At 39.2% G+C, this 23,525-nt stretch overlaps 2 protein-coding genes across 3 annotated transcripts; one reads left to right on the forward strand and one right to left on the reverse strand.

Moving 5' to 3' along the window:
- Window positions 1-9,367: 9,367 nt before the first annotated feature.
- On the forward strand, window positions 9,368-13,757 carry LOC116261777 (uncharacterized). The gene is made up of 3 exons (XM_031640631.2): window positions 9,368-10,693; window positions 12,559-12,814; window positions 13,122-13,757. Exons 1-3 carry the CDS (start codon window positions 10,388-10,390, stop codon window positions 13,514-13,516), a joined length of 957 nt encoding a protein of 318 aa, XP_031496491.1. The 5' UTR covers window positions 9,368-10,387; the 3' UTR covers window positions 13,517-13,757.
- A 1,259-nt stretch (window positions 13,758-15,016) lies between these two features.
- On the reverse strand, window positions 15,017-23,148 carry LOC116267680 (psbP domain-containing protein 5, chloroplastic). Of its 2 annotated transcripts, XM_031649548.2 has the most exons (12): window positions 22,674-23,145; window positions 21,905-22,056; window positions 21,558-21,763; window positions 20,155-20,272; window positions 18,621-18,670; window positions 18,454-18,521; window positions 18,248-18,346; window positions 17,489-17,548; window positions 17,279-17,338; window positions 16,421-16,472; window positions 15,413-15,462; window positions 15,017-15,224 (listed from the first exon to the last, which is right to left on the reverse strand). In XM_031649548.2, exons 2-12 carry the CDS (start codon window positions 21,979-21,981, stop codon window positions 15,126-15,128), a joined length of 939 nt encoding a protein of 312 aa, XP_031505408.1. In that variant the 5' UTR covers window positions 21,982-22,056; window positions 22,674-23,145; the 3' UTR covers window positions 15,017-15,125. The 2 variants fall into 2 exon arrangements, with proteins under 2 accessions (XP_031505408.1, XP_049936835.1); XM_050080878.1 differs by lacking the exons at window positions 15,017-15,224; window positions 15,413-15,462; window positions 16,421-16,472 and adding an exon at window positions 16,538-16,606 and having other exon boundaries at window positions 22,674-23,148.
- Between the last annotated feature and the right edge of the window lie 377 nt (window positions 23,149-23,525).

Genomic DNA, 23,525 nt, shown 5'->3' on the forward strand with positions numbered 1-23,525 from the left:
CACCCCAAGGATTTAACAGAAACGTTTGACTTATTATCATGATAGATGGTTAAAAAGAATAAAAAAAAAGTGGTAGACGTTTTTGCCATTTAGTATTATTAGTTTAGACTTTTTTATTTTTTATTCTCAATCATTCATCTGTATCAAATAAACAACGTTTAAAATTAGTCTTTGGATAGCGAGAGCTCTCATACATTCTAACTCTGAAATAAAATGGTGATTGTTGTTTTTCAGAGTTACCTTGATATCTAACTAGATGGTGAACCGTGAAGAGAAAAATAACAAGTATATATATATAAATAATTTTATTATCTTAACTTTTCCACATATGAGTCTCTGCACCCATCTTCAGCTTACAGACTTCCTCTCCTCTGTTGGCGCAAGATTTAACGAAACAGAGGAGTCTCTCCGCGCGCTTCTTCTGGACGGCCGGGTTGCCAAACATGTCGTCTCTCAACTCGGCCGCCCTCTCCCTCACGCCCGGCCCTTCCTCGTCTACCTGCGCCAACCGCACCGCCCTGCACACTCCTTGATTGGTGATGGAACCATCCTCATTCCTCAGATTCCTCTCAATTTCCACGCTCGCCTGCAATCAGACGCTCCACAAGCCCCTGGTCGACCTGCATCGGCAAGTGGATGAGCACTTCCCGAACGTCAGGCTCTCGATGACGGAGCTCAAGCCGCTGTACGACACGAAGCCCCGGACCCGCCGAATGCGCCAGTATCTGCTTCGGCAACAGCCACCCGTCGTATACAACCTCGCGTTAGTCACCCGATTGAGCAGACTCTCCGGCAGATAGCCCATCAGGTTCTTCCCCTGCCCGCGCAATGCCTTCGAAGTGAGTAGTGCCCAGAATAAGGGCAGGCCGGAAATCTCCAGCCCGAGCCCCACCTCCTGTATCTGGTTCTTATTTAGCACGCACTCGCTCCCAAAGGAGACGTACACTGGTGGCGCAAGAAAGCGGCCGCGCAGCCAGGCGCACCATGGCTCTGCCTGAGCGGACTCCTGGTTTAGCGGCAGCGGCGGAGGCGGCGAGGGAGGGAGGACGCCCACTGGGACGACCTGCTTCTAGGACGCCTCCTCGAGGTAACGGAGCTACGGCGCTTCCAATACTGAACGAAGTCGAAGATGATGAGGTCGACCTTCCCCATTGCAATGAGCAGGTCCTGGAAGGGCTGCTGCGGCCTATCGATGGCCTGCTTCAGAAACGGGACCTGCTCGGCCGTGGTCTCTGCGCCATCGGGGAGGCCCTGCGTGGGTGGCAGTGGAGGAAGTTGCACGAACGAGAGGCGGCCGGGCGGAACGGGCGGCAGGCGGCCGACGTCGGCAGGAGTCGAGAAGAAGGCGACTCACGCCGCGGCTGCTCAGCAGCTTGGCCAGCTCCAAGTTTTCGAACTCAATTGGAAACAACATGGGTGCGATTACTTTTGCTGAAAAGGCATTCATGATTGAGATATTGACAACTAAAACGCGGTTGCATTCGTGAGCGAAGATCATGCATCAATATTTCAACTTTTCTTAAATCCAAGACGATAAGACAAATGTGCATAATTTATGCACAACTCTTTACTTACTTGATAAGGAAGGCACTAGGCAATCACGGTTCCGAACTTTTATTTTCTTAAAAGAGAAAAAAAAAACGCACTGAAACAGACAAGTTATGGAGGGGCCATATGGAATTTAAAAAGTTATCATTATTCTAAAGTTAAAAAGAAAATTTACTAATCATACTTTTCAAAGAATTAATTCTCATAGTTTAAAGACAAAATCTTTGTCACCCTTTTTTTACAATGTTTAATGTTTAGAAGGCGGACAGGAAAAAAAAAAAACTAATGTTAAAATAGGTTTGTTTGATTGCGTCGGATTTTAAATTTGAAGCTGATCTAAGATCGCTTTATGTGGAACTCATTATGGTTGTGTTTGTTTCACCACAGATTTAATATCTGCGGGCCTATGATTTCAGATTCATGAATTTAAAAAATCGAACCATAAATTCATGATTTTTAACATGTAGCATGGACTGCTGATCTCCTCCCAAAATAAACCTTTTTATGCAGCTTCAGATCTAAGGTCCAAGGGATGTATGATAGCCTCGGATTTTAGATCCAAGGCTGATCTGAAATCCATGCTACCCGACACTTCTTTGCCAAGTTCTGCCTTCTTCATCAGATCTAAATATTGCAGAAATATTATGCTCATTCTGAAGAGGGAAAGTGCAGTCAAACGTAGCCAATTTAGACCCATTAAAGACTCTGCAATTTCACTTACAGTGGATTTAATGATGTTGGTTTTGAAGTGAATCAAAAGCCTTTTTCAAGGTGGATACGAGACTATATTATCCGTGCCCATGAATCTGCTAACTCAATATCAGCCACCCAAAATAATAATGTTGTATTTGAAACCGATCAATTGAAAGCCCACAATCGTGTAGACTGAAAATTTGTTGAAAATTAAATCAGTGTAAAGTTTGGAGTTGATTGCTATTATGTCTAATTGATCAATCTTTTAGCATGGTGGTTAATGCAGAAGCCGAAGAATAAATAGTTCAAGAGTAGTAGTCCAACGGGTTTGGCACCAGCGGCGTAGCCGGATGTGTGGGCAATTGCCCACACGAGCTCGCATAAATTGATTATTTGCTTATTAATTTCTCATAGATGTTCTACTTATTAACACATTTCTTGCCCCTCAAAAGTTTTAATTGAAGCATTAGTGCTCCTTAACTAGAAATTTACGGCTCGGATGTTTGAATTCTATAGCTGTTAATCCTCTATATGCATGCAAGCTGAATCATATATAGGCCCTTGAATCATACTAGCTTCGGAGTTTTATGTTATTGAGCAAACAAAAAAATTTCTAAGGTTGAGTGTAGATTCCTGCATGTGTAACTTAGGGTGTGTTTGATAGCCTTGGATCTCAAAACCGAGGTTGGATTTCAACGTGAAATCCATGATTTCAGCAAATGCTGGATCTCACAACCATGGATTTAGACGATCCGAGGCTATCAAACGCTACCATAAGAACAAAAGAGAAAGAGAAAGAAAAATGGTGGCAAAGTTGAAGTCTTATAATGTTAAAGGATCGGATTAGTTACTACATCCAGTTTATCTAATGTTAACATTTTTGTATTCGAATATGAATCAAGAAGACTCTAGTGAACTACATCTGAATTTGAACTCGAATTCACAATCTGAGTTTGATCGAAACTCACCTTTAAACTTGCAACCGGATCCCAGTGTGACATTCAAGCTGCATCCAAACCACATGACAGCATGTTAAGAACCGACTTTGGATCGACATTTGATGTAAGATAGTTCATTTAGCATAAATCTGATTACGAATATAATTGCATATTTATTTAAATCTGAATCTCAATTGAATGTGATCAGATGTCATTTCTTAAATCCGTGTCCAATCCAATTTCTTCATCGGATGTATAATAACATGTGGGGAGGGGAGATAACTGTTTCGATGATTGGATTCTATGTAATCAGATTCAGATTTAAACCCCTTCTTTAAAATTGAATTCGTGTCAGACTAATACAAGATCCAACATTCATATATAAATTGGGTTAGATCTTTATTGGTTTTCTGTCGCATATTGATCAGATTCAGTTGTTAGTCTGCATACTGGATCCCAATCCCATCGGATTTAGATTTCTTTACAAGATCCAACAAAAAAAATATATTCCAAACCAAATCAGCACTCAGATGTATCGCTTTCTTCTACACCTACTCTTTTTAATGCAAAGGCCGAAGGTGCATACAATATAATAAGCATTAATCAACTTAACACAGCTAGCATTGCAAATGGGCCGGTCCAGGAAAACTGGATCCGTGAAAAGTTTTGGATTTGGGTCCCAGTGTTGGATCGTAATCCATTTGCGTCCCTGGCTTCATGATGCAAATATAAAAAGATCTTACCTGTTATTAGCAGGAAAAAAAAAGATTGAGAAAAAACAATGGCTTGGCAGGACAAGTCAAGTCAGGTCGTGATCGACTCGAACTCAATTTGTTTATAAATGAGTCGAACTCAAGTTCAAAAATTTGCTTGTAATGTTGAGTGAGTCAAGTTCAAGTTGTAAGAACTCGACTATTTTAAACTCAACTTGGCTCGACTACACAATGAATATTGAATTACAATGAGAAAATCATTAAATGGGTAGCAACTAAACAAGTTAAAACAAGTCGAGTTTGAGCTCAACTAGATTCCAATCTCGAGTTTTCTAAGGCAAGCTCGAGCTGGCCCAACTCGTTCTCAACTCAGCTTATGTGCAGCCCTTGCAAGAGGGAATGGACCTTGATCCGAATCCAAATTCCATGCAATATGTTTGAGGTCACGGACATTTCTGGATCTGGTTTTCTAATTCTATACCAATTTGTAAAAATAAATAAAAACACACAAAAAAAAAATTGCTTTGGGATTCTATCCATATCCAGGAAGAGAATTGTTGAAGATAAGTAATGGATCAGGAAAGATATGTAGATGTCTTCCATGGGACCCAAAACAAACACCGTTCAACCACAGCCCAGGGATTTCAAATCCGGGTCCACACCAAGGATATAATTGGATACGGGTCAGTGCTTAAGACTAGCTAGTAAAGTCTGTCGGTTGGATCCGGTTGTGGTCCAGGTGGACCCTATCCAAAGTATGCTAACCGATTCTTTACTTTGTTAATACGCCGCAATTTATCGGTACTCAACAAATATATCGTAGCCAATGAAGATCTTATATTTTAAATGAGAAAAGGTTTTGTTTTCTTTGTTGGCGTATTTTTAAAAGCTTAAGTTTTGTGCCAAAATTTTCCCGATAAGATCCCGAGAAATTCACGGCCTAGTGAGTTTCGCTCCAGAAACTTGTATAAATGGACTGGCATCCGGATATGAAGCGGTCGATGTCCAACTTCGACATTTCTTGGACCTGATAGGATCCGGATTGTGCCAGATTTACATGGCTAGATCCAATACCATATTATGGATTCACCATAATAAAATACTTGATAAAGGTTCATAAGAAGGCTTGGGTGCTATGGATATGACCGATCCGGTTGTGCTTGATAAAGATTCATCCATGGAGATGGTACCAGATCCAGACACATTCTATGTCCATATCGAAGCCAAAAAAGTCTTCATATTTTGGTCCCAACTCAAGTGTCTCAGGATGATGATACCACTATATGCTTTAACTATCATATCAGTATTTGTTGTTTTAGTATGTGTTGTTTTGCAGTACAAATGGTTGACGTCATCGGAGTTAGGATTGTACAACGAATCGAGCTACCTTGGGCTTGACTCGATCTCGCTCGCATAAACTCGCATCAATCTCGTTTCGTTTATTAAATAAGTCGAGTTCGAGCTCGAGTTAAAACTCAAGTTATAAATGAGTTGAGTTTGAGTTACACGAGCTCGACTCGTTTAACATGACTCGGTTCGTTTGTTTTTTTTATTTCTCATGTTATGTCTTTTGATTCTCTCCCTCTCGTCTGTCCCTCCCTCCCTTCCTCTCTTTGTCTCTCTCCCTCCCTCTCATTCTACTTTTTTTCTGTCTTCTTCTTCCTCCCACCTCCTCTTTCTATCGTTTTTTTCTCATAACATAAAGAAAATGAGAATCATTTTCGCTGACGAGCTTAAACAAGTTGAGCTCTAGCTCACACTCAGTTAACCGAATCGAGTTCGAGCTTGCCTCATAAAGCTTGGCTCCAGCTTGAGCCGAGCAATATGTGAGTCAAGCCGAGTTCGAGCTAGCTTAGCTCGAGCTCGATTCGCTCGCTGAACATTCTTAACATTAGTTCAAAACAGAGACTTGTTGCCTACCAGCTCCTGTGATCATATGTGATCCTTCTTTGGATCCATGGCAACATCTTTTCAACTAGTTAGGCCAACAGCTGGTACAAGGTCAGTCATTGGTTTGATTGATCAACCCTATACATAAGTCAAAATAAGTATAGGTCTCGGAAATGAAGGGTGCTAACCTAGGTTTTATGCCGCCAAGTAAGTGACAAAGTCTCTCGGTCTCGGTGCAGTTTCTTCAAGTAAAAAAAAAAAAAAAATGAAAAGTTGTTCTTGTCACAGAAGTCAACATTATAGTTTAGTTCATTCGGTTTACAACCTGAATTATAAACTATGCGGAACATATGACAAATTAATTACAAGTATTTTTATAATGTAATTGTTACATGTTCTCATATCAAAAGTTGTAAGATTATTTACCCTCAACTGTTAATAGAAGTGGTCTTTTAGCATGAATGGAATATATATTGCCGTCAGCCTGTTTCTTATTGATTTCCACATATGTTCTAACTCAAAGACTCATATGCGACATAAGAAGTTGTCAAAATATGCATCAAAGAGTTCTCTCTGATTAATTGAAATAGAAGCTTTTTTTTTGTTATGATTAGCAATGAAAAGGTATCAAAATGGTTTTCATGTGCTTTTTTTCTACATTTGGCATTATTTGATACATAAATATTTTGTTATAACAGGTGTTTCCTGATCGATCCTACCTTGCTTCTTACTTATATATTGTTCTGGTTCTTGTTTGCCGATTTATATATATATATATATAACCTCACAAGAATGGGACTATGACCAGCATGTTTCACCACAGGATCACCAAAAGATTCCAAGTGCGGTTATTGAGTGCATAAAACAGGTTTAGGTTTAATCTAACAAGTAAAATATCAATATGATGTATAAAATAAAATGCTAATACAGGGGTAGAATAAAAAAAATTTCATGAAGAGAGTCGAATTAAAGTTTTTAAATTTTGGTATTGGTCAAAATATTATTTTTTTTAAATTTTTATATAAGACAAGTAATTTTTTTAAAAAAGTTATATATATATATATATTTTTTAAAAAAAATTGAGGTAGAGTCGAAACCCATGCCGCCCTCCTTGCCTCCACCCATGCATCCATAATATATATATATATATATATATATATATATATATATATATATATATATATATATATAATTTGCTACTCAACCAACACGAGGTTGAGTAATGGAGATTATGTAATGTAGCTTGGACTGCACGGAAGGGGATGATTGTAATGTATTTTCTTGGGGAACATGGGGGAGTAGGAGCAAATCAGATGTTAATCGTGCAAAAAATATATTTAAAATCTTCGTCGTTTTCTTGGTTTTGGATATTTAAAACTTGAACATCAATATTGCACCTCTTTTGTGGCCATTATTGATGGGAAAGGGTTACGAGGGGCGAATCCGGTACAGCGGGTTTGGCTTGAGATCACTAAGCCGGCGCTGGCGGTGAGGCTACAACTACAAGGTTCTATGTTTGTGAGGAATGCAACTAAGTTTTGTCGCAAATTTTAGGTGATTGGGATTTCTTACCGCTTTGTAGAACCCCGAAGCTTTCACTTTACTTCTTATTCCTTCAGGGTTTCGAGCTTTCAGCTTAAATGTCCATGGTTATTTCTTTTTCAGCACAAAAAGTTGATGCCACAGATATTTAAAACGAAATTACTCCACCCATTGCACCAATATCCTTATAAATTCATGTCTCATATTCAGTTTTGAAAAAAAAAAGCACAGGTAAATGGTATCAACTGTTTTTTAAAATGTCGATTTTTTTTTTAAATGTGATTTTGGGTGTTTTTCTTATAAAAGGAAGTTGCTTTGAGGTTTTCACTGCTCTTCGACTCCATTGTAAATAAAATCAAGCAACAACATTTCTTCCTATTAAGAGCATAGTATAGCTGATTGGTTGGTAGGTTGGGTTTGTTTCATGTGAATGTTAATTTTTAAGATTACACAGCGCAACAATCAACACTTTAGTTGATGGGTGTAGTATAGTCTCTTAAACCTCAAAAAGAGAAGTAGCTTTTGCTACCCTTTTCTTTTTCATTGTTGGGTGTCATCGAAATTGGCCGGAATAAAGCTCGGACAATGGTTTTGATTTTATTGTCAATTCAAGAGGACCATGTGTCAAGTGTTGTTTAATTTTTTAATGTATTTTCATTTTTTAATTATCTTAATGCATTTTATTTACTCTTTCCAAAATGACCTTTTTTAATAGTTGTTGCCATTCACAACAGAACCGGTGAATCGGCTTATTCATCGATTCGGCAGTCTCACCGACTCGGTTCCTTTAAACCGATTTTATTAATACTGGTGTCTTTTAACTGGGAAAAGTAAACGACTAGGTGGCGTTACTTGAATGGCTCTAATTAAAGAGCTGCGCTTTCTGGAGACGGTGAAAAGTCGGAGGCAATCCAATCCAATGCACTACTTTGCCTTTATAAAAATCATCACGCCTTTTAATTAAGTGTAGCCTTTAAACTTGACATGACTTTTTTTCCTCATAAACTGCTGGCGGATTGGTTTTCGTTAAGATTTTTAGAGGAAATACAAAAAAAAAAACTAAGGATGTTGGGGGATGCATTTCAAAACCCATCGTAGATCTGAATCAAATCACAGAGCATTTGATTGTTCGTTGTTTAAAAAAAATCTTAGGATTTGAAAACTATAGATTAAAAACAGGGCTCTTCCTATTTTGATCTTAAATTCAACATTTTTTAATGTAAAAGAAAAAAGTAAATAAGGACTTCTAATATGGATCTTAGGTTTACATGAACTATGGATACCATGGCATCACAAAAGCATGACATATCAAATCTATGAATTTTAAATGAAATATTCAAATTGCCTCAAAAGACAGTGTAGTTGGTAGGGTTATGTTCTTGTTTAAGGTGGGTCTTCAATTTGATTTTTGTGGGCACTATGTCTTTTGAATCGGCGTTAATATCAATTATAAACCCTTACCATATTAGATGTGTCCATAACAACCGATTTAATCAATATGAAAACATCCAAGACTAGTTCCCATCTAAATTTAAAAGGTTTAATATTTATTCCACATTTTAACTTCTCCTTGGCACGTGAAAAATGTAAATGTAGTGAAGCATCCTAAAAGCCAAAAGGAAGGTTCAAAGGGTTCGATAAGGCAATCGTATCGGCCGATACGTATAGTATCGGCTTATGTGCAGTTTGAATCAGCCAAATGCATGCAGTCAATTCTATCGACCAATTTCATAAAAAACGGTTTCTAAATGCCACTAAGTTTATTGGCATTCATTAATTTAAGCCCATTTTTGAAAAACTATTATTGAATCATATATAAATAAAAATAAACACTAAAAAATTGATTTTTTTTTTTAAATTTATGAAAACCGAATCACGTCTTTAACGTATCGTTTAGTAAAACTATACCGGTTGGGAACCTGCTAGGAACTCACTGGCGAACGAAGTCGGCGGTATTCAAGCCGAGCCGAAGCTGCTGGGCGCTGGTTCTGGACCCTAAGCATGGCGAAGTGGCGGCTATAAATGCCTCAATCACGTTGCAGGAAGCCTTCTATCCTTCTCCTTTCTTCGAAAGAGAGAGCTAGAAAGTTATCTCCTCGGAGCAATCTGCTAGGGTTTTACTTCTTCCCTTTGAGTTTCGTGTTTCCCTTCCCTTCTTCTTCTCTCCTTCTTCCTCGTTTCTTTGAAACTCTTATCGATCCGGTCGCTGGAAATCTCAACCCCAATATCATCTGCCACTCGTTGCGATCGACATTTTTCTCATTTTACTTCTCGCGTCGCCGGTAAATTCGCCGACTCGACGTCGCTTACGAAAGTCTTATATCGACGGAAACCTTGGTTGTGGGAATCGGGGAATCCGCGCCTCTCTTTGCCCCCCCCTTTCCGCCGTTCGTTGGGTCGCCGCTGGTTTTCCACACCTGAAGCCCGTGAGTTTCTTGCACTTGAAGCGTGGCAACCCTAATTTTAGCGAATTCCCGGAATCCTCGTGATCTTTAACGACAGTTTCTAGTTTTCTCTTTTCTTTCTTGGCGTTGCCGGATTGGGAATTCCGGTTGCTTTTACGTTCAGGCTTTCTCTCACATTTTTGCGGACAAGGGAGGGATTCTAGCTTACGTAAGAGTCGATTTCTGATCTGAAGTTCAGTTGCGGGAGAGGTTGGAACCTTGGCGTGCTCGTTTTGAAGGATTGAGGAGCGTAACCGTCACCTTTTTTCGGTTTTTGATTGTCTAGAGCCTTCGTCTTTGATTGGATCATCGGCTTTGAGAAATTTGAGAAGTTTAGGTGCCGCGGCGTTGAAGAAGATTCCGAGGGGATCAAATAGACTCCCATCCATTTGAATTTTAGCCTGCTTGAAGATCGGAGGAGGGATTGGCCGTATTTCTGGCGTATAGAAGGGAATCCAGTTCGCAGATTTTGCTGAGGCCTTCTTTTTCCTGAAACTGTCGCCCTTTGTAGAATTAAGGTTCGTTTTTCGGACTTGGGTTTTCAGAGATCCTAGTTTCTTACAAGGTCTAGACGTGGCTTTCTATCCGGAGCTTGAATTCTGGTGTAGCTTCCGTTAGAATGGTTGGAGGAGCAAGCAGGAGGGACGATGGGCCCTTGGGGATAAACAGATCGAATGGATTTGCAGCACTTGAGAGCCTCCGCAGGAAGAAGAAATCTGACAAGAGTTCATCGAAGAACAAGGGCTCGAAGACTCCGGCAAAAGAAGCAGAGCCTCAGGTTTTTTGGGCTCCTGCACCGCTGACCGTTAAATCGTGGGCTGACGTCGATGATGACGATGATTACTATGCTACAACAGCTCCACCTCAGTCAGTCTGGGGTGCGCCCGAGCAGCAGCAGACCAAGGATACCTCAAGCGTTGCCGAGGTAAGAGCCTTTTTACTTTTAGTCTGTCTCACTTGTTGTGGCTTTTCCGTGGCCTTAAGATGGATTTTATTGAATATCGTCATACGAATGTTGGTGATGAATGTTGTAGCTGGAGAAAATGAATTTGCATTTACTTTCTTCGTTGGTGTAGGTTGGAGTTGTTTTATGTCAAATTTGGCCCCTTATGCTCACTGACAGCTACTGGTTTGATAAACTTTCTTTCTTAGTTACGTGTTTATTCTGGTCTTTAACTTGACTAAATGACCAATGGCCGACTTCTTTTTTCTGATCGTTTGCAGATGAGATTACAACCAATTTTCTGTGGGGATTTGACGTTCTAAAGTTTTTGTATGTTTAATGAATGATATTGTTTCTTTATGGTTTTATGTGTGTGCACATGCTCATTTTTGGAAGGTGAACATGATTTCCATGGGATGCAAATTAGACATGAGACTGGATATGTGTGGTGCACTGCACAAACCGACGAAGAAAGAGAGAGAGTATAATCGCATAAATCCATGTTTTATTTTATCGACCGTATATATACTGTTTTTGTATATATTTCGTAGGAATTATCAAAAATAAAACATTTAGTATATTAAATTTTGGTTGTGATTTACTAAGTCTATTAGCCAAAAGAAAATTGAGAAAGGTTTGTAAATTCTTCCAATGACGCAGTTTAAAAGAAATATCGAAGGCATAGCTCACTCATTCAATAACAATATGTGTGTGTGTAAAGCTTGCATTTGTATTGTGATTAAGCATTGTTGAAGATGATATCTTATTCAAACAGAAGAATGAGACAAATGAAAAAGGCATTGAAGTTCTTATCTATGAGGGTTTCAAAATCAGCTTCTGAATTTAAACATGCAATTTTTTTTTTTGTGAGAGAATGTGTGTCATGAAGTAGGCAGTGTTTGCTTTTAAATTTGAGTAAATAGAGTTCCTTTTATTACAATTTTCAAAGAGCGGTTTTATTTACAATTCACAAATTTTTGGCCACTGATGGACGGCTCTGTTAGATTTCATATACTTGTTATAATCGATGGACACACACACACACGTATAGCTTTTCTCTTGTTGTGGCCAAAAATGCACTGGAAGTGCCATTAATTCTTCGTACATATAGTCTTAGATGGCATGCTAAAGATACCATGAAAGAATTTTTGGTGGTGCTCACATTCCATACATATGTATGCATGTGTGTAGTGTATGTATGTATGTATGTATGTGTTATGTGCATACAGATTCTTGTTTTGCGCAAAAAGGTAACAGTGCACTGTTTTTTCTTACAGAACTCAAACATTGTAGAAAGTTTTTTTGCCAAAACAAGAATATATATGTATTTCTTGGAAGCAGCACCAAATATACTTATGGTGTTTTTTGCATGTTATCTAAGACTATGAATTAATGTAACTTTCAGTACTTCTTTTGCCCACAACAAAAGAGTAGTTGTGTGTGTGTGTGTGTGTGTGTAGCTGTTCTCAGGTTCTTGTCAAAGAGAAATGCACTTGGCGTGCAGAATGATCCATAGAGTGGTGAGGCTTCTGTATCCTGAACATAGAAAGGTTTCTAAAGTATTGCTGTATTTTGTCTCACCAGTGTTCCATTTCTCGTGAGTAGTTTATGGATTTGAAAATAGAAGATCTCAGCCAATTGCATGTTTCCTTTTTATGAAATTGAAAGTGTAGTATCTGGCATTTATTAGGGAATTAGACTTTTGCTATTTTATTGTTACAGTCTCCATGGAAACTGTTAGTTGCCTTGAGGGGTATAGTGTAGTTGGTTGGGCTGGTAGGCATGCAGACCACATGCCATTAGTTACGTTTGGGTCACTTGTTACCCTTTTTTCTTTTTCCCTGCAGGAAAGTGAAACTGAAGATGATATGCTGGATGAGGGTGATGATATTGATGAGGATGAGCATGAACATGAACACGAACATGATGTGCCTCCTCCAGTTGAACCAGAGGTGAAGAAACCACTTCAACCTGCTGTGGCTCCTAAGGAGACTGAACGACAGCTCTCAAAGAAGGAACTGAAGAAGAAGGAGTTGGCAGAACTTGAGGCCGTTTTAGCTGAGCTGGGTCTTAATAAGCCAAGTGAGAAAGAAGAATCACAAGGTAGATATCAAGTAGATTTGTTCAATGTTCAACTTCTTGCTTTAAATGACCTCATTTTACTGGTAATGGATTTTAAGGTTATTAGCTGACTTTTTTAATATTTAGGTTCTTTATGGAGCCAGATTTTCCATTTGTGCCGTAATCTTCTCTAAAGTTCTAAACCGATCAGATTGTCCAAACCTGCTTATTTTGTCCTTATTTGCATTTTATGGTTTACTGGAACATGGTAGTTGGACATATTTATGTGTTCCTAGTGCTCTCTCTCTCTCTCTCACTCACATTTTCACTCTTTGGGTGCCTGCTTTAGGAGGTGAAGTAGAGAAAAAGGGGGAGGAGGTGAATGGAACTGCAGAAAAGAAAGAGGGTTGTTCTACACAAGCTGAGAGCAAAAGTGCCAAAAAGAAGAAGGCAAAGAAGGAAAAGGCAGCCAAAGAAGCAAAAGATCCTCAGGAGCAGATGAATGGTTCTCATGTTGATGGCCCTGAGGAAGTTGCAGAGAATGAACTAGCTGAAGAAGGTACCCCACAGATTGACATGAAAGAGCGGCTGAAGAAAGTAGCTTCTTCAAAGAAGAAAAAATCTGGCAAAGAGTTGGATGGTGCTGCCAAAGCAGCTGCAATTGAGGCTGCTGCTCGAAGTGCCAAGCTTGCTGCTGCAAAGAAGAAAGAGAAGGCTCATTATAATCAACAGCCTGTGCGGTAAGTTCCTTCTGTGTTTGTCTCTTGTGCAGGTGGGAATTCCTTAGTTCGTTTGGTGCATCAGGAATAAAGCCACCGGCCGTGGTCTCACAACGATGATCTTCTTGTTGTTCTGTCTTTTTGTTTGAAAAAGCTTCCTTTGGCATCTCAATCTTCTGTAGCAGAGCCAGATATTCCCTTAGCTTCATGCGAACACTGATTGCTCTCTGAGACTGTTTAAATAGTTCAATCTTTTCTTTTGTATATACACTTGGCCACGGTTTTTCTCTGCTAAAGACAAACTAAAACCACCCATAGCTGTTCAGTTTAACTACTTTGATCCACTCATCCGTCCTGGAGCTGTTGTAAGGTATAAGGGACGCAACTTCTAGGGTATAAGACTGATCATGAGGCTTGTCTAGCATGTACAGGAATCAGCCTCATCCAAGGTTGACCTGACCCAATGTCCCTGGGAAGTTGTATTTGATCGCTTGGAAACTACTTTGTTTCAAACTTCCAATACCTAGCGTAGTATCGTCTTTGTCCATTTAGCCATCTTCGAGGCTGCTAGTTTCATAAGCAAATGTAAACGACACCCTCTTCAATTCCGAACTCGACCAAAAGGACATGGCGGGTAACTTAGACCAGTGATGAAACTTGTATATAATCAAAACATCCAAATGGTGTACAGTGATTGAATGAAAACAAGTGCAATTTCTTGGTTTAGTTTGGCTGTTTTTGTTTGTTATTTTGTGTGGTCTAGTATTATTTCTGATTTTTCTATCCCCTTTGTTTGGGACAAATCAAGCACTTACCAGCCTTTCGGTTTAGCTCTTCTGGGAAATAAGAACCTTGCAGCCTTCTCTTTCTCCGTGCCTTTATGTATCATTTATTTTGTCTATTTCTAGGGGAAAGTTTTTGTAATAGGTTTAGCAAAGGCAATGAGATCTGGAAATATTTATCCAAGAAATTTTGAAGTGCATATTGGACTCCGCCCTTTAATCAGTTAAAACTTGAGAAGGTTCTACAGGCACTAACCTGTACGTATGAAATTTGATGCCTGTTGAGAATTAAACAGTTGCTTGCATGAAACCTACAAACTGCTCCACTATGTCAACCTCCTTGGATCTGAATATTTCCTAGCTGCCACTCGGAAACCATTTAAATTCTATTTTTCCAACGTAATACTGTTGCAGGAGGTCCACTGGTTTTACCAAGTGCACAAATTCCTGTCACATTTGGAGAAATCATCACCTCCGTTTGGTACAGAGATTTCTCACTTTCTGCAGGTTCTGTCGCAGTGTGCCGCCAAGGCAGTCACTCGATCGATTTGCACCATTAATGACAGGAAGGAATTTGCTGCATGTTTCAAGCTCTGAAACATAGCCGCAACAATTTTTTTTTCTCTCCTTCCTTTACCTGTTTGTTATATATTAGCTAAAAGGGTGCACTGAGAGCATGAAAGCAAAAGAAACCCATGTTCACGCCCATACGCCCCATTCAAAAAGCGATCTCTGCTCAAGAGTAGATACGGAAAAAATGAATTTGAATTATGCCTTCAACTCCAACTGTTCAATAGGTAATCAAAATTTTCCCCATGACACATGGTACAATTACTGCAAGTGGAGAAGTCATTACCAGAACCTCCACGGGTCTTTATATGGAGGGACGTAATTCTCTGTGGGAGGGATAAGTCGAAATGATTCCACGGTTCTCTTCAAATAAGGTCCCATCTGCAGCAGTTCAAATTGCTTCTGTCAAGTGATTAGACATTTCAGAAAGAGATGCATGCATGAGCGTTCATTTGCAGTTATCCCACGCTCGTGAACATGCACATGCAACATACACGTACTCTGTTTTTGTCAATTCATGGCCTAATAACGGATGTGGCTCATCATTACTACTAAGAAAACAGACTTACAAGATTCCATTGCTTACTAGGAGTCGAAGCAGTCAATGAGTACAGGTAACCTGCAACAGAATCATTTTGCACCTTCAGTGGTTACTGATAACATACTTTCACACATAAAAGCAAAATCAGTAAGATTGCATGAGGTCTTGTCATTGAATAGTTGAAATCATTGCGATCCAATAATCGCAGAGTTGTTCATAGACTTGAAGTTCAAGGCAGATGTCACTAAGGGGAGGCTGGACGAGGGAAGATCTCCATTATCAATGTGACAATACACTCTTTAGAATTAAGTACATTTCTAGCACTCCATCACTATAATAAACGCTAAACAATACCTACTCCAAACTGGCCTTCAAAACTAAGTAAAGCTGTTTCATATATCCAGCAGTTTGTCAGATACAAGATCTGCTCTAAGCCTTTAACTACATAGGATTCTTAGATAGTCCAGGATGCTTTGCGGAGATTATAGACAAACTAATATAGCAGAGGGTTAACAATCCAATTTCTGCTTTTGTGACCTAACCTGTGTTTCAGTTATAAAAATTTGTCACCAGTTTCATTGAACTTAGATTTCAATAACAGATTAACATAGGCTCTGACTTATCATAACCATATCAGCAGGCGATTCATAGTTATACTACATGAATCTTACTTTTTCTGAGGAAGCACATTACATGAAAATAATGGCATAGAAACAACATTTTAGCTATTTTTATGAGAAAGTTGATAGTAGACTCATAGAAAAGATGCAAGAGTTTCATTTTTTATCATTTCAGCAGCAAAGTTCCACCTTCATGACTGTATGCATTCACACAACAAAAGGCACTGAAGAACATTGAGTACTCCAAATGTGTCAAAATGTATCAGAAGATATATGCCAATCCAACCACAGGTTGATGTTTGGACACTGCTGACGATAACTAATATTGTTGCCAAACATTTCATTAGAGTGGAGTGAGCAAAAACAGAGGTCACATAAAATAGAATGCAGAATGAACTATTAAATTCCAATCATACCATCTCGTTCAGCCGTTGAAGCCAAGTAATGCCTATAGTTGGCTCCTTGGTCCTGCATGTTCATGGCAAAAAGAACAGAAATGATAGAGAGAAGTAATTCGAGATTTACCTGGACAACTAGCACACATATGCTCAATGTCAATGCAACCCACGCTGGAACAATTCAGGTGCAATATTCCTTTTTTCCTTTTCCCCAAGTAACAAAACAAGAAAATGAAAATAGGAGGAAGCTCTTATTTTCTCATGAAATAGACAAGTAACTACGTGGAATAAGCTAAAAAAGCTAAAAAGATTTCTCCCTTGCTCCTGTCCCACATTCCTAAGGCGTTTTCAGTTAAAAAGATTTCAGCATTCTCATCTTTATCTAGGGATAAGGTCATATATAACTCTTTTCATGTATATGTCCTCTACAATATGTGAGTGTCTGTGCACGTTTTCAGTGAAGAGATCGGGGGGCCTATCAAACAGCAACCCAAAAGCAACTTTATTTGTAAAGGCTAAAGTGATACGTAAATTTGGGGATCAATACAACCCTGCACAAGCAAGGAACAAATAAGACCTTATGATGCTTGCTTTCTCTATGCATGATGTTGCATATCGGGATAAGAAAACCAACAGTTTGCCTTAGTTCTGAACATCCGAAAATGCCTTGAGATATGGACGGCTTTGTTCTAATTATGTTTTTCGTGTGTCAACGGGAATAGAAAGAGAGTAGGAAACTGCCCTTTCTTTATGGGATGCTATATTCTTAACATCACAACCTCTACGTCAGGCATATAGATTCATTCATGCAGTTGTTTTACAGGTACAGAGTAGCTTTGTAATAGCTGAAAAATAGATGAAGGTAGACTCACTCACAGGTCTAGTTGGAGATTTTCGTATGAGATATTCATAATACCAGTAAGGCTCTCCATCAACCTGCAAAATGATGCAACTTATCACCAGACTTCCTCAACATAGAGCTAAATAGGAAAAACACTTTTCTGTAACCAGTGCTTTTGACTATCAATCGTTTTGGACAAACAAGCTACAACCAAGGAGAGTCGAAAGCAAACTCTCATAGCTTACATCAGTACAATGTGCATCAATGACAGAACTCTCGGACATGCGTTGGCCAGTACTTACACGCTGAAACAGAGGAAAAGGAAAAGTCAAGCATAATAAAATTCATCCATAAAATTTTAGAATTTAAAAAATGTCACTCTCTTTGACAAGTGCATAACTGCACATGCAAATCCAAGAAACAATTACTCATTCAAACAAAATCATATCTTCGTCTAGATATACATACAAAAAGGTAGTTTGTTGTTTTCTTGCTAACAAGCCTCACAAATTTCACCTAATAATGTACACTGACTTCCATGGAACTTAGTGATATTCTAAATTCCATTTCTCAAAAGATATAAGTGGAAAAGCAAAAGGAAACATGAAACGGTGTGCTCCCTTAAGCAGCTATAGAGTCAATTTACATCATGTTCCAAGTAAATTACAAGAAGCCACCTAATTTAATTAATGAGCTTCCCAATCTTAAGGATATCATATTACAACCAATAGCTTGTTTTTTTATTTTGAAGTTCTTTGGAGCAACAAAATAGGAACAAAACTAATGACTCCATTTTGAGAAAACAACAAAAGTTGGAGATTTAAAGAAGCAACATTTTCAAAACAAAAATGAAGAAAGCAGGTGATTGAATGTAATGTCCAAAACATGCTTTTGAAATTCACTCCCTTTAAATAAACTAAATGCATTTCTACATCAAACATCATGCCATAAGTCAATGGTGTAGCTAAAGGTTGCCTGTTGAAGACAAATGGAAATATATATACCAGGGATGATCTGTCTGATAAGACAGAGTCAGCAACATCTTTGGCATTCCACGTTCTTTTATCGTTTGATTTCAAGAAAAGTGAATTTGGAGGACCTATCTGCAAGGGGAATAAACTTCATTTCAACTAAAAGCATGAAACAAGCATCCAGAAAGCATCAAAGTAATAGAAAGCTAAAGTGAACAAAGAAAAGTATATCAAAATACCGAGACTGAAATTACTAAATTATGGATCATGTCAACACGTTCAGACACAATACGCTGGCGTGCATCAGCTGAATTAAGTATAACCATCAATCAGTTGAACCTTCTCAATAAACCAAAACATATTAGTACAGAAAAAGTGTACATAACAAATAAAATAAAATACATACCAGATAATGGTGCAGCGGATGAATAACGCTCCGGTTTTCTTGACTCCACCCTTCAAATAATATATAAGACAATCAGAGATACCTGTTAACTTTCATACCATTTGAAAGAAGGGCCTCGATCTAACTCTAATAGCCCAAAAAAGGGGGCAAAAAAAAAAAGGAAACTGCAAGCATATAAAAAAAAAAGCCTTCTGACTTCAGTTTGGGCAGCAAATGTCTCGCCATTTCTTGTACCTTGAATCCACATATGTTCCCAAGGTCCAAGGATCAATCAACCTTGATGAGACTAGTAAAGGTTACATAACCCGCAAACAAACAGCATAAAGTCATCCTAATATGGGGTTTTTCTCAAGAAAAGGGGATGTCTGAAATGAAATGTCTTACACTTTCAATTTTTCACATGAGCTTACTCTGGATATGGCATTATAGAAGGTTACAGCACAACATTTTGGGACAACATTGCAAGTATATCTTCAATGTAGAAAAGGTCAAACTGAACTGAGTTTTGATTCTTTGAACCAAAAGTGATCTAGGCCTGTGAGACGGCTTTCAAGCAGCTCCAATGAGTCTGTCGCGTAACTCACTTAAGGGAACGATCTCAGACTCTAAGTGAATCATTGGTTTGAACTTTGAACCACAAATGAAGTTCGGCAATTCTTGGAGCAAAAAGCTCTAAATTGGTTTTTGCAATGTAAATTGTAAATTTTTCATATATATTCATTGGTAAAGTTTTCATATATATTCATAGTTTTTCTTACTCTATGGATAAAATCACTAAAATCATTTTTCTATGTTTTAACTTTTCTAAGTGAGAACACATTCCTCTAAAATAGGAACTAAAAGTTATGCTAGCAATCTTGCCTAACACACTACTGAGATTCGTTGTAGTGGAACCCAAGTTTTGATCTCAACAATGCAATCTGCTCCTTTTAGTCCTTCCTCAATACTTTTGCAAATTCTGATAACCAACAACAATGTGTTCTCTACATATGCAATTATCATTCCAAAAAAAATGCTACTCCTGTTTACATATGCAATCAGGGTCTTTATCAACCAACTGTGTATTAGACCACAATATGACAGCAAGCAATACAAAAAAATACTTTTAGGTTAAAAAGTCAGCTAATAATGCAGCAAGTTTGGTGCATACTGCATATATTTTTATAATTCTGTTCAAATTCAGTCTTGCAATCTACATTAGAACAGGATTCTCATAAAAGTTAGTTGATAATGCTAATTGCTAACTGTCTCATTAATATAGGATTCTATATTGGCTTTTTATTTGCTGAAGAAGAAGATAAAATGCAGTAAAACTTGTTAATCAATTATCAAAGTGATAAGATGACAGAATTGCTTAGGTGCATTATGTTAGAACTTATGCCGACAATAACGTTGATGTGTTAATACTTAAAAGGCGATGCCGTAATGAACTGAAATGCATTTGATTAAAAATTCAAAAAGAAGCAGCTATCATCAAGAAAAGAAATAGAACTGTCTAATGTTAGAAAGTGGAGGAGAATGAAGAGTTGCTTGCCATTTGAAGGAAAACTTTTTACTAGGAAGCTCCAAAGGGTATAAGAAAGAACAAGAATTTATTTCATCAAGCAGCAAAGCATTTGATACATCTTCATCTTGTTCAACTTCAACCGCACCTGCAGACATTAAAAACAATCGGAGAGATGAATGGATTAACAAAGCAAGGAAACGGCACTGCAGCGGTCATGTTCCTTTCTTTTTGGTTCACCCTTCACTCTTTTCTTTTGTGTTCTCCTTTTCAGAAAAAGGGAAGCTATGTGAGAGTAGAAAGTAATACTAACATTATGAAGAATAAAAAACTTGTCCTAACTCCACCGAACTCATGTGACAATGGGAAAATCAAAGACTATCCTGGACCCATATTCTTATCAATGTCAATCAAAAGATTGATCATATGAAGCCAAAAACATGAACAGAAAATATTTAGAAAGCCATAAAGAACACAGAGGAATATCTAACAACAGCCGTATATCATCATGACTGAGTATGAGTGGAAATGCCCAACAGCAATAAAATGATTGTTCATTACGAAAACGCCACCACAAAAAAAATCCTTCAGAGACAAAATTAGCTACATTACATGAAAACTTCCACATTTACAAGCATGAAGTGTCCGTGTCCAACAAGTTTTCCACCAAAACTCCTGAGATGCTTAATTTGTTCTTATGATCCCCTTTGAGCCCCTCTTGATTAAAGAGAGCAAACCCATAGTTCCTTGCCTTTTCAATGTTTTTATTCTTATAATCATGAACTTGAGATACAGGATTTGATAACGGCCGGGAAGATACTAGATGGTAATGGTAGTCGGTAGCTTACTGGCCGATCCGGTCATTCCAGCAGCTGACCCCCAGCCCATACATCTCTAATAAGTAATAACCCGATCAGACTAGACCGATTCAGAAGAAAAATAAAGAAACAAGCCTTCTTAGTCGTCTTGTCAACTCACCTAAATCGACACCAAAGAGTTTCATATGTCATCATCATCAAGATTTTATTAGCGAAAGAACAACTAGCGGCGACCTTTTTCCTTCTTAGGCAAATCTAAAGTCTAAACACTAAACTCCTAATTTTTTTTAAAAAAAAAAAACTCAAAAACGTTATAAATGCCAATATTGCGTGATATTCGCATCACAGGCGAAGTCATATTTCTATCAGAAACCGATATTTGTGACTACAAACAACTGAAAAATGCTTTAATTAATCAAAGCGAAGTCTTTAGCGGAAATAAAGTAAGGTCTCCCTCGCGTCCAAAGTTTCTCTGCTCATTCTGTTCACGTAATTCAAATACCAATTGCGATTGTACAACAAGTAAAGATGGACGGGAAAAGGAAAAGCAGTGGGAAAACTTCGACATGTTCTCCTTCAGAAAATAATGAGTACGACAGGCTGAAGGAAATGTACCTGAATCGGGAGAGAAAACAAGAGACGAAGCCGCTCCGCAGAACCCCAACCCTAGAAGCACGAAATCCCTCCGCGAATTCCCCCTGTCCGGCACCGACGACACGGAGGCTCGAACTCGAAGGCCACCTCCCTTGCTGACGAATCCTGGCCATGATTTTGCTCTCCGCGTAAACTCATTACTGTCTCCCGATCCAAAAGCGCATGCTCTGCATCGACGAAAACGACTTCCGTGAAGAAGAAGGAGAACAACAAGAAGTAGGAGGAGGAGGAGGAGGACTCTACGGGATTGAATTAAGAGCGGAAAACAAGTAGCAACTTAGCTTCGGTTGAGAAGATGATGGAATTACCTAGAGGAAGAGAGACTGAGTGGGAAACTTTGAGCCGAGCCGGGAGAGGGGCAGAGGAGATGGAGAGATGCCGCCATTTTTCGCTTCGCAGGCTTGCAGCCGACGCTTCCGCCTCCTCCCGCTGGCGCGCTCCCGCTACTTGGGTTCTATCTCTGCAAAATTATGGCGGACAATCGCTCCGCATTTTTTCTAATTAAATAATTTAAAGTACCGATCTACCCTTACTTAGGGAGCTAGAGAATCGGGTCCGACCCGACGCTAACGGATATTGTGTCTCAAAATTTTTTTAACCAAAACTGTCAAAAGGCAAAGGCAAATCTCATGTCAACCGTATTATATTTATTTTACGGGATGTTTGATAAGAAAAATATTGTGTTTTTGGAATATTATTTTCTTATACTAAATAAACCTAAATGGTCGAAGATTTATACAGAAATAATAGAGGAGAAAAATCGATCCATTTAACCTCCATAGCAATACTTTTAATCTCAAAATCAACGTTAACTCAGTAGGCCTGGGCATTGGGCCGGACCGGCCCGCTACCCGGCCTGTTTATTAACGGTGAGGGTTAAGTCGGGTCCCGGGCCTCGTCAACCACGTCTGAGGCCCGGCCCATTTTTTTTAACGGCATTTCCTCTGTTCATCACCGCCCTCTCCTGTCTCGCCACCCTCAACTCCCTCTCGTTCAATGCCTCCTCCTCCGTCGGTCCTAGGTCGGACCGGCAGCGGTGGTGCGGCAACGGTGGCAGACTGGTGGCCAGGGATTTACCAGTGGAAGTCTGTGTCTCTCCTTCGCGAGGGCAAGGGAAGAATGCCTCAGGAACAACAGAGTGGCGGCCGGAGATTTACTGATTCCGGCCGGCTCTGACCTTGGATCCGGTCGAGCTTGGGCTCATTGGAACCACAACATGCTATGTATCACGTCTGAGCACTTGGAAGGCGAGAGACCGAAGGAGGAAACGACGACAGACGGATGAACGGGTCTGCCGGAAAGTCACTCGCCTGGAAACAAAGAGCTGGTTCGAACTTCAAAACAGGTCGATTCATGCTCAAATCGACCTAAGCTTGCTCCAAGAGATCCACGGGATGATGGCGACGCTATCTGGTCTGTCGTTCGCCAAAGACCGCCGGAGCAAGCGCCGGAAAACAGTGAATCAGTGTACAGTTCTTTTTCTTTCCAATCGAAAACCCTAAATCCCTTTCACAAAAATCGAAGGTCGATTGTCTAACTTTCGAGTTAACGGGCCGAACGGGTCCCAACGAGCCAATTTGTTTAACCCGGACCGGCCGATTACGATGTTGGGCCGAGCCAGGCACAATGGGCTAAAGCCCGATACTGTAGATACTGAACTCGGACCGGGCCGGGTACCCGGCCCGACCCAGCGCCCAGGCCTGGACTTAAGAATAGCATCTTTCAAAACTCGAACTAAGGACATGGTTATCACACACTACGTAGCCCGACCGATTGCATTGCTTTAATTTAGTTAACAAGTACTTCTTAGATATGTGCATTCTTCAACTATCTTTCCGTAGTTATTTTAACCACGATTAGCAGCTTATTGTAGATATGTAGTCAGTAGGATATGGGTATATCATTATTTGATTCATATATTCATTTTTA

The sequence above is a fragment of the Nymphaea colorata genome, chromosome 1, assembly GCF_008831285.2.
Source record: "Nymphaea colorata isolate Beijing-Zhang1983 chromosome 1, ASM883128v2, whole genome shotgun sequence".
In the NCBI taxonomy this organism is placed as follows: Eukaryota; Viridiplantae; Streptophyta; class Magnoliopsida; order Nymphaeales; family Nymphaeaceae; genus Nymphaea; species Nymphaea colorata.